Source organism: Atractosteus spatula, chromosome 14, assembly GCF_055471065.1.
Source record: "Atractosteus spatula isolate fAtrSpa1 chromosome 14, fAtrSpa1.hap1, whole genome shotgun sequence".
Classification (NCBI taxonomy): domain Eukaryota; kingdom Metazoa; phylum Chordata; class Actinopteri; order Semionotiformes; family Lepisosteidae; genus Atractosteus; species Atractosteus spatula.
This window is the reverse complement of record NC_142719.1, coordinates 2,494,141-2,505,654: the sequence shown is the minus strand read 5'-3', so window position 1 is coordinate 2,505,654 and position 11,514 is coordinate 2,494,141. Positions and strand designations below refer to the sequence as shown.

Sequence of the window (11,514 nt, the reverse complement as noted above, 5' to 3'; positions counted from 1 at the left end):
GTCAGCGCTGTGTGAGCGCTCGACGTGTTCAGGCCTACGGATGTCAGCACATTTCTGCTCACAGGACAGACTGGGCACGCTGGGCAAACCTTGTTCAGGCGTCTAATAATAATGCACCTGTTCACTTTTCTACAGAAGAGTATCTACATTTTAATTACAAAACAGAGCTATTAAAAGAACGGATGTGTTAGGCCTAAGACCTGTCATTAAAAAAAAAAAACAATACATTAAAAGCAGTTAAAGAGGAACATTTCATATACAAAAAATAAAAGAAATAAACAATAATAACAATGTGAGATAAATAGTAAATCAACATTCCTGTACTTGTAGCCGTAAAACGAAACGCTTCCTTGCAAATTCAGTTTAAACGTTTTCGCGTATCGAGTTGGTTCGCTTTGAAGTCCTTTCGCATTCCAGGATCTTGTGACTCCGAGTACATCGTGGACGTTGCGACGGCGCTAAAACGAAAAAAAAAATGTTTCTGACCCCATCCATCCCTTTTCCTGAGCTGATTTCCTGTGGGAGTCGCATTAAAATAGCCTGGGAAAGTTTTTTCCCTTTGCTTTCCTGATACGTTAGCTCCATTGGTCGGACGTGACTTTAAAGAGCCTCGACAGATGTCGGAAAGACACAGCGCTCTGTAAAAACTCGGAATAAACAGTTATTGATTGACGTCCTTGGTAACTGGCGAAGTTGTTAATAAAAAGGCAGGTAAGCTATCGGTGTTCCTTCTCTTTTTTTAGGCTAACAGCGTTTTTCTCGATGTTTTAAAGTCACATCATCTCGACTTCAATGTAGTGGAGCGGATTTCACATCAAAGCTGATACAACTGAAGCTCATAGACTGCTAAGACTAGAATAAGAAACGCTAGAGGATGTATTAAAACTGAAAAAAAAACTTTTCCCTCTGGCCATATAATAAGAGTTGAGCAGACAGACGGGGGGACGCGTTTATGTTCTGTCTATAAACTCTTTGAAGTTAGAACCTTTTCAATATCAATGGGCGTAATAAGTATAACTATGCTTGTTTCTCAGAGAAAGATCTACAATTTAAAGTTTGGATGAAACTCTTAACTTCCTGAAGGAATCGTAAGTATAGGACTGCAGTGGATCCAATGTTATTGCGACGGCCAATCGCAATTCTTACCTTTAACCTTTTACCTTACTTTTCTCGAAGTAGTGCACTTGAAACAAAAGGACTGAGGGCATTCCAGAATGAAACAACAGCCTCAATGTAACATATTCCAGATTACAATCCATGTCCTATAATACATTTTTATAATAGAACGAATAAATGTTTTTTTAACTGGGGACAGTAATTCCTAATGGAGCTCAAATCTCTGGAACAGGTGCATAGACAATGGCCATTTGAATAATAATAATAATAATAATAATAATACGGTAAACATTAGTAAGAGATAGTTGTCAGTTTATTTGATTCCAGTTCTAACCCGGTGGTTCAGCGGCTGTTATGATCGGCTTTAGCTTTTCTTGAGAAGCGGCCCTTCGGAAAATATTCGCGAAACAAAACATTCCGCTCGAGCTGTTGTTGCTGAGCTAATTCGTCTTTGCCAAATTAGGCAACCGGGCAACTTGCCAGTTTAACCAGCTTTTTTTAAATTAACCCTTTAAACGCCCTATTGTTGTTGTTGTTCTTTAGGGATTGGTTCGATTCCCCGATAGCAAAGCGAAATACAGTTCTTTGGCTATATATATAACTTACTTTCTACTTGTGTTATTTGTTGCGATGTCCCGAATAAGTTTCAGAGTACGACCTGTCTTCTCTGTCGTTTCTGAAAGCAGCGGGTCCTCTTTAACAGTAGTGTTAGTAGCAGCAGCATCACACGGAGATATTTGCGGTAGCAGCCTGTTACAGGTATGGTCTCTTTCTTTGTTTCATGGTACGTCGTCGCTGTAGGCGACTTCAGAAGCGTCCTGCGATCGTTTCGGTTACAGCAGAGGTTGGGTGACTGGACGGCGGTGACCAGGGACTAAAGTTTCTGTTCCGCCCAAATTTACGAAACTAAAACTAGTTTGGATAGTAACACCACTGGATCCCAAAATGTAGGAGCAAAATTTTAAAAAAAAACTAATAAAAAAACGTAATGGCGTATACAGCAGTTAGCTATCGCTCTGGTTTCGGTGTTTGTCAGATACAAATTACCCGGCTAAACAGGAACTTCAGTGATCTTAGGTGTGAATCAATGTGGATCTACTGTATTTGAAGAACAGGAATGAAGAAAAAAAACACTTTACAAACATTTTCCTTATCAAAAACACCGTTCTTGGATTCCACTTTAAAAAACAACAACACTGTGCTTTCAGGGCATGCTTCGATTCCAGTAGACAACAGCTGATTGGAGCAGCACAGTGAAGTGGGGTTTAGGTCCTGGGCTTGATCACAGCCTGGGGATCCCTCTGGCGGAGTCTGCATGTTTACCCTGTGTCTGTGTCGATCTTCTCTGGGTGCCCTGGTTTCCTCCCACAGTCCTAAACCCTCTGCCCAGGTTAATGATTGTCCCCCGATTTGGATGTGTTCTCTTGCAATGGACCGGTGTCCCATCCAGAGCATAGTCCTGCCCTGTGCCTCGTGCCTGCCGGGATAGGCTCTGGCTCCCCCTGCCCCAGTGAGGATACAGCACTTACTGAACATGGATGAATGGCTGACTGTTTTATAGGCACAGAGGGAGGAATACTTGATGGGCTCTCCTTATCTGCAACAGAAAAAGCCAGAGGTTTGGGAAAGTACAGGTTAAGAAAATTTGCGGATGCAGGAAAAGCTGAGGCTGTAGGTTGTAGGCATCTCTGTAGACCGGAAACAAAAAGACTGAGAACATCCCACAATGAAACAACAGCAATATATTACAATCAATATACATGTACGGGTGAACTGACCTGACTGTCTCTGGCCTGCAGCGTGGAGGATGTCCAGGGCCGACTGGAGCTTCCTGGAGCACTTCCTGGAGGAGGGACAGCAGCACTCGACGGCCGTGGGCAAGGTGTGGCTGACGGTACTCTTCCTGTTCCGGGTCCTGGTGCTGGGCACGGCGGCCGAGTCCGCCTGGGACGACGAGCAGTCCGACTTCGTCTGCAACACCAAGCAGCCCGGCTGCGAGTCCGTCTGCTACGACAAGTCCTTCCCCATCTCGCACTTCCGCTACTTTGTGCTGCAGATCATCTTCGTCTCCGCGCCCACCATCTTCTACTTCGGCTACGTGGCCCTGCGGTCCAGGCGGGACAAGAAGAGGGGCCGGCAGGGGGAAGAGGGCGGCGGAGCAGAGCGGGTCGAGGAAGAGAAGATCGGGGGGAAGGAGAGGCTGGTGCAGGAGTCCCCCTCACTGAGAGGTACCTTACTCTGGGCGTACGCCATTAGCACCTTGGTCAAATTGGTCACGGAGGTTGGGTTCTCCTTAGGGCTGTGGTACCTATACGGCTTCACCATCAGTGCCCGCTACGTGTGTGAACGCTCCCCATGTCCGCACAAAGTGGACTGCTTTGTCTCCCGTCCCACCGAGAAGACGATTTTCACCATCTACATGCAGGTGGTCTCCGCCGTGTCCGTGCTGCTGAACGTGCTGGAGCTGCTGCACCTCCTGCGCAAGGGAATCGTGCTCAGGCTGGAGGAGATGTACCGGCTCAAAGACGAGCGGCTGGTGGAGATAGCCATGACGCCAAGGCTGGGGTCCCCACAGGGCTCTTCCCCGCTCCACCCAGAGAAGGGCTACATGTACCTGCCCTTGGACAACGAGGTTCCCAGCAGCATGCGTCTCCCACAGCCCTGTCAGAGCAACAACTTGCTGAGCATTGGGTCTGTGGACTGGGAGGGCCAGGCCGATCCAAAGAGCACCGAACCTGTCCCGCATGAACTCCCCAGCTACAACAACTGTGTGGTCACAATGAAGCCTTCCATCCCAAGGCCTTCTAAGTCCTCAGGGAAGAAGCCAGGGAGCAGGAGCTCAAAAAGCAGTAAAGGGAAAAAGGGTCAGTATGTTTAGGGCAGTTTAGAGCACTAGTTCTGAATACAGGCATGTGTGCACATGGGATCAGGTGGGAGAAGCAGCCTGAAGGGGCAGGATGGGGCCCAGCATCAGGACTTGTCCATGGCTGGGAGAAACTCAGGCCAGGCGGGATCTGACCCACACGCAAGGTCCTGTGCACATTTGGGAGCTGGACTTTGACATCTCTTGGGATCAAACCAGGGATGGTCAGCAACTCGGAGTGGCTTCCACTTGAACCGGCAACGTCCTGGGACTACAGCAATCCCAGCAGGCCGTTCATGGCAAGAGGTTCTTCAGCGTTCACTTCTGCTTTTGTTGTCAGGAGACACTTTTTCGAATGGTAGCGAAACCACTGAACACGCAAAAAGCTAGTGCTTTCAAAACCACTCTCTGGTGCTAGGGGAATATTTATCAGACCGTGTATTTAAGCATAAGAATTTACCAAAGATAAAATGTGATACATGCAAGGTGAAATGAACGACAAAGAGTTTGAGATTCAACAAAGTGGAAGTTTACAATCGGTACAGAAGTGTTGGTATTGAAATGTGTTTTAATGAGGTGAAACGACAACCGTACAATAAAAAAACTGAAATCTGTCCTTGTATTTTTATTTATCTTGTGGTCATCTGCTACACACTTGAGTGATGCCATAAAAACATTTTTTGAAATATGCTAAACATCAATAACAGGCTATGTTATTTGTAATTAAATAATAAATTAAAATGATAAAAAATATAAAAAAAATAAAAATCATAAACTTCCAATTCTACAGCAAATGTACATGTATACATGTAATATTGAAACCCACTAAGTTTTAAAAGCTCTCACTGAAATGCCCATGGAGGAATGTGTATAAAAATGGTCAGACAGGCTGGAGAATTAGAGAACCAAGAGCCCATCTTGGTTCTGAAAAGCTACAGGACTGCAGATCTTATACTACCTTTAGATCAATCTGCTCCTACAAGACCTGCAATCTATTTCATTCTGAGTCCTTCCTGCTTTATTCCACTTTATTTTAATTAATTCAATATTAAGTACATGACTAATCTATCGACCTGATTGGTCAAAACAATCATTTTTAATCTCTTGTTAACTAGAAGCTCACCCGAAACCTAGCTCATCTGAAACCTACAGCTTTGTGGTTGTCAGAGGGTTAGGGCATCTCCAACATATTCAACAAACGAGGACCTGGAGAAGCTTCTCTAGCACTGGAGGGCTGAGTTCATAAGTGCTCATCTCAGGTGACAGATCTGGGATGCTTGACTGAACCGAACACACAGTTAAATGGACCAACCATCAGAGAATATTTAATATCACCTATCATATGTATTCAGTATTATTCTAAAGGGTGCTTTGGTCAGATAAGCTCAAAATCCAAGATAAAATATTTTGTGGTTCTTGTTGCACTTAAATTCTTAATGAATTAATCACTACACAAATTGACTTCTTATCAAGCTCTTCCGCTGTGTCTAACTGAGTAATGGTCCTAACTTTACAACCTACGGGTACAAAAAGTTGCCTGTGCCTGCCTTAGAATCTGGTTATGATCACTAAGAAGAAGAGAAAAGTAAAGGAAATAAAGACAATCCTTAGCAGAAGGTCCAGCAGAGATGAATCTACAGCACACACAGTATGTAAGTGCAGACCATGCAAATTCTTCCTTTTAGGTGTTGATCTGAAATCAGAAGACAGGTGGCCCCGCACTGTCGAGAAACAGGAGCCTGTAGGACTCTTCATATGGTGCAGAGCTGAGTCATGTTCACAGCTATGTGCTCGGCCCACACCGCCACCCGAGTCATCCCGATTAAAGTTAAAAGGTTAAAAATGAACAGAGTACGGGATTTCCTGCCATCGGAAAATCAACACTAATAACAGCTCACAGCCGAGACAGGTGGCAGACATTTTTAAACTTCCCTTTTCCCCCAATTAGACATTGTAGGTAAAAAGAGGGAGAAAAATGTACTTTGAGTGATGGTAAACTACAAAACAGGTCCTGAATGAGAAAGTTCTGTATTTGGACCTCCTGTGAGCTTTACGAATGTTCAAGGAAAGGAAAAGAATGTCTTATTTCATTTTTTCCTCTCCTTCTGGGCAGGGCTCATTGCTGAGATATATCTACTGTTCATGCCAGTAAATTTCAATAACGCCAGCGTGACAGCAAGTCGCTATCCCTCAAGGAAATGTAAGCTCATCTGGTAGTTTCCTGGGTGGGTCTGGCTTGTCTCTACAAATTTGATCTGCCTATCAGATTTAAAAAACAAAAACAAAGGGAACGTTAGGTTCTGACATGAAGCGGACAGAATATTAGTATAAGGAGAATAGGCTTCATGAACTTTCTTTTGCAAAGTGACAACTTTCCATTAGTAAAGGAAACCTGCTCCCTCAGATGCATTCCATAAAGTCAAATTTACGGATTGATTTATGGCTTTTGTCTAGCAAATTGGCAACTGGTCATCATTTGGAGGGCAGACTTCCTCTTTTCAAATGTTGGCAGCAAAGCCCAGATAAAAGAAGCCAGTAGTCTAGGCTGGGGCTGTGTGTGCTGTGGGTTCTCCCTCTGCCACTTGCCAGTGTTATGACAGGGGTGTGAGTGCCTGTTCAGGGTCAGAGGACCGAGACGCAGGCTACAAAGGTGACTCAGCAGCTGGATCAGAAACATCCATTTCACTTCCCATCCAGAACCCACGGCTGACTATAACCACTTTCCAGAAACTTTCTGAGTCGACTATTCTATTCTGTCCTGATTACGGCTCTCCTCTAGGGAAACAAAAGCAGGCTGAATGTATTTCTGTGTCTTCCTAGAAGGAGATACAGTTTTTGTTTAAGGATCACCTTACTTGGCCCCCTGTGCAGAAAGGAGGAAAGGTTCATTGCTCATAAGGTTTTGTTTAAATAATGGCTACAGTCTCACCCTCTCCTCAGAAATGAAAAACCCAGTACTTGGCATTTGCCACAGTGGAGAACGGCATTTTGTCGTCTGTGACTAGCACATAGGTCAAGATTTTGATTTAAATTGGGCTTCAGATAGACCGAGTGTGTATTTGACCTTCAGGAAATGATCGAGAAAATGCAAATTGTCTTCTTTTTTAGGAAATCCATCCCTGCAAGTGCTCTATAGATTAAAAAAAAAACTGAATTAATCTGGTTTCCCTGTCTTTGCCGTCACCAGCTGATGTCAAGGCTAATACCTGCAGTCGAGCCGGCCTGTCAGAGAGGGTTTCTCCAAATGCCAGTCTTGCTTTTAAGAGCCGCAGAGACCAGAGCCAGCTGGTCTCAACGCTGGGGCACTGCGTCGCCCGTCAGTGTGCGTGACCCCCTCTGCAGGACTAAACTGTTCCCCTGTGCCTCGGAGCTCTTCCTGTATCCTGACATTGTTGCTGCGACCTCAGGGCTGGCTTCCTCTTCTTTCGCCATGGCACGGGACAGTCACTGCTGCAGTTTCCAGAAACCCATTATTTTATCTCTTTTTAAATGAAAACATAATCACAAAGGATCGGGCCTTCCTTGCTCTAGTATTGCAGATCCAGGCTGGTGAACGTGCCAGTTCTCTGCTGTCAGGGCAGGCAGTCTTCCCCACACATTCTGGCCTGTTTTTTCCTGCCAGCTGTAGTGATGAAAAATTCTCTCCCAGCGAAAGTCATAGTACAGCATCACAACCCGTATTAATAGAAAGAAAATACAATCTAAGAATTTCACCACTCACCCAGGGTTCGTAGGCCCTAGGCACTTTCCCACCGAAATGTCCAAAAAGAGGGGTAAACGCTAATTGAATTACGTCAATTGACATGATGCACTTGAAACTATTGAGATGACCGTGGAATTCGCACAGAATGAAGCTCGCACACCCCTGATGTGCTGACAACAACATGTTTATTTACCTCCGCCCATCGGACTTCAACAGACAGAGCTTGAAAGTCTTCGAAGGGGTCATACACACACACACAGGGTAAGGATTAAGGAGGGGGACTTCAGTTTATGGTGGGTTACAAGGACAAAGCAGCAGACACTGACAACTATTTACAATGACTCCTCATAAACTGTCTTCACTATTTACACTGCCCGGTCAATCTCCGGTCGACACACTGACCTCAAGTCCAGCCCCTCGGCCGCTGCCCCCAGGCTGCCTTGTGGGCGCATAGCTAAGGGGAGGTGCAGCCCCTAGCACTACACTATTCTACTGCTAAACCCCGTGACTGATGGAGCGAGTTGAGCGACCATCACTTCGATACCTCTAGTATCGAACAGCTGCTAGGTAGTTTATGATTATTGTGAGTGTTTCCCTCCTTCGTAGGCCCTAGCAGTGTGCCTACTGTGCCTAATGGGAAAGCTGGCACTGCACTCGCCTTTAGTTATCTGTGCCACTCAATTGCGGTCCATAAGAACCTAAGAAGGGCTACAGATGAGAGAAGGCCTCTCAGCCCATCTGGCTCTATTGTCTGAAGATGATCTCATGTTCATTCAGGAATTACAAACATTTGCCCATGCTCCCTATATTTATAGTAATCGTGCACCCTCACCTGTTTACAATAATTGGTGACAAAAGGTAGATGAGGTAACATGCTAGTTAATTGTGAGAACATCTAACAAAGACAATTTTAAACTTCTTTTAGTGTTCTAACACCATTTCTGACTTTTAACTAACCTGGGCTTCAGACTGAAATCTGCTCGCTTTGGGTGTTCCTTTAATTGAAAATGAAAAATTAACATTTTCACTTAATTTTCACATAATCACTTCAGATTATAAGTACACATATCATGTAATTAAATATTAAGTGTTTATAGACATGTTTATACAGTTTAAAGCACAGATAATCATGAAAAACCTGGTTTCAAGCAGGTGTACTCATACTTTTGACTGGTACTGTGTATATAAGATAAGATCACTTTATTGGCCAGATACAATTTCTTGCATTAGGAATTTGTCTTTTCGCAGACCCCAACTCGCTCTCCATGAGACACACAGACAGGGAGGGAAGCTGGGGGTCAGAGCGCAGGGTCAGCCATTTATACAGCGCCCCTGGAGCAGCTGGGGTTAAGGGCCTTGCTCAGGGGCCCAACGGAGGAAGATTCCTCTGCCGGCTGTGGGATTTGAACTGGCAACCTCCCAGCCACAGTGCCACCGCTCCACCATATATATATAAACTTGGGTGTGGGACTTTATTTTATTAGCTATTTTTGTTCTGAATCAAATGCCAGAGGGAAGAGCTGCTGTACCTGTTTCCCAGGCTGTGCATTGTTATCTCGGGGTGAACCAGCACTGACGGATTACTCCTGACAATGGATAATTGTGTCTCTGAATGCTCATTGTTTTCAGAAGGGACATCCAGACGGAGAGCTGTGCCATTTCCCAACAGATAACTCTGGCTAGTGTCCACCATCACAAAACACAGCTAAGCTAAGCATTTTTTTTCCATCTGTGCGAACAGATTAAGATGTTTATATGCATTTTCCATGAACAAATTTCTTTGAAGAATCATGTAAAGTTGTTCACAACCTCCTCACAATGTCTAGAAACATATTGTTACAGCTTTGGATGACTAGAGAAGTGTTTGCTGAGGTCTGGGGGGGTCCCTTGAGCAGAAACAATAGGACAGTTTATCTTAGTATGCCTAGGCCAGTTGTGGATTAATGATTGCAAAGGAGCAGGGCAGAAAGATACAGTATAAGTTCGCCTTAAGAGAGGAGAAGGAAGAAACAAGGAGAGCAGGGAGAAGAGAGAGAAGTCCAGAGGAGTTGGGACTTGAAGCTTGCGCCAGGCGAGAGCTCCTACTTCATGATCATCCAAACAAAACCTGCCTGGAGCTAAGTATTCGAACCTCATTAGAGAGAGCATGCTATTCTGTGTTCTTAGGGAACTTGGGTTTCCTGGTACCTCAGTTAGAAATGTCTTTCCTGATCAGGGTGCATTTTATGGATAGGGATATAGGCTCCCATTTATTTTGTGGCATCCAGGGTACAGAGAGAGAGATTTACTTGCAGGTTACTTTTTATTTAGTTAGAAGGCCGCTCATCTCTTGTGTGGCTTCTGTAGGCATATTAAGAGTTTAGTGCTTGGTAGCAGTCTGGGGTTTTCTGGGTGACCAGAACGTTAGGCCTCTGCAACGCCTTGTCTGTAAATACTGTGTATAAAGTAACATGTTTTGTTGTGTGTTGTGTCATTGTTTTAAAATATCTGTCCAGCCCCATTTGTAACAATATAATGTAAACTTGGTATGTTGTATGTTTTGTGTCTTGTGTAGTTTATTGTAATAAATATTTGTTTTAGCCAAGTGTGCCTGGATTATTACTCCTCTCAACAAAGCTGTGCCAGAGAATAAAGAATTCACCTGCCTCTAGTTATACCAGCCGCTCGGGTATATGGCTAGAAAATCGCATACGTACAAGTCAGGGGTTATGAATAATTATTTCACTGATTGACTAAACCGCTCAAACACGGATTTTCACCAGTTTCATAACGCCCCATTTGTAACAATTTGTGTTTTGTCATCATTTTAAAATATCTGTCCAGCCCCATTCGTAACAATATCTTGGGTCATTTTTTTGGAAAACGAAAACTGTACAAAAATGTTCTGGGGAGAAGCAGGTTTCAGATGTCATCTAAAGTCATGAAAAGCTGGGAATGTTCTGGGTCCTGTTCCATTGTCTCAGACCCTCCTCGTTTCTCAGGATTATCGGAATTATTAATCAGCTGTGCATTGTGCTGGAGTCACCCTACGCATCCTGCCTGCAGGAACTGAAGCCAGCGCTCTCTTTATAGTGAAACAATGGGGCACACCAGCCTTCTGTGGTGAACAAAGTGAAAGAGCTCCTGACCTCCAGCTGCCTGCGCTCCCTGGCCTGCAGCGGACAGCACGGCACCTGACCCTGCAGGCACTCGTCAGCGCTGGTGAGGTGACCTCTACAACACAGGGGTCACCTCTTCACAGGGATTGCTTTTCAAATTCAACAAGTGGCAAGGAAATTATACTATGCAACCCCCTTGCCTCTTCGAAGCAATTTCTCCTATTTTCTTTTTTTTAAGTAATCCCTTACACAAGTAACACTTAAGAATAAATCCACCGCTGTTGCACGTTTCAAGTGTGACATATGATTTAAAAAAATGAAGAACATGTTATTCCTTACAGGGGTAACCTGCAACTGCAATGGGTAACTTTATAGAATAACTTTGTATAGGATATGGCACGATCTACAGCGTCACCTGCTGGTGTACAGGAGAACTCGCTGTGTGAAACAGACAGCGCAATCAGGGACCAGGAGGGAGGAACGGTTTAATTGAACGTTATTATGGAGAAAGTATTTCCTGTCCTCTCTCTGCAGGGCATGGTCCTTTCCCCAGGGAGCTCTCGAATGAGGATAGTCTACTCTCAGTGTCTCTTCCTGTTTACACTGCCTAATGGTGGTGGGCTGGGACCGCATTCACTTTTAATGCAGACGTTTTTAATGTTTTGAAATTAGTATCTTAATGGAACAGCCATGGCACTGGTGACTCCCTGGGTTATAAAAAACAATCTCAATAG

General features: G+C 44.5%; 1 protein-coding gene across 1 annotated transcript; it reads left to right on the top strand.

Moving 5' to 3' along the window:
• The first annotated feature begins 561 nt into the window (after positions 1 to 561).
• gja4 (gap junction protein alpha 4) lies at positions 562 to 4,593 on the top strand. Its single transcript, XM_088932303.1, has 2 exons — positions 562 to 711; positions 2,916 to 4,593. The coding sequence occupies exon 2, from the start codon at positions 2,924 to 2,926 to the stop codon at positions 3,992 to 3,994; it is 1,071 nt and encodes a 356-aa protein (XP_088788429.1). The 5' UTR covers positions 562 to 711; positions 2,916 to 2,923; the 3' UTR covers positions 3,995 to 4,593.
• The last annotated feature ends 6,921 nt before the right edge of the window (positions 4,594 to 11,514 follow it).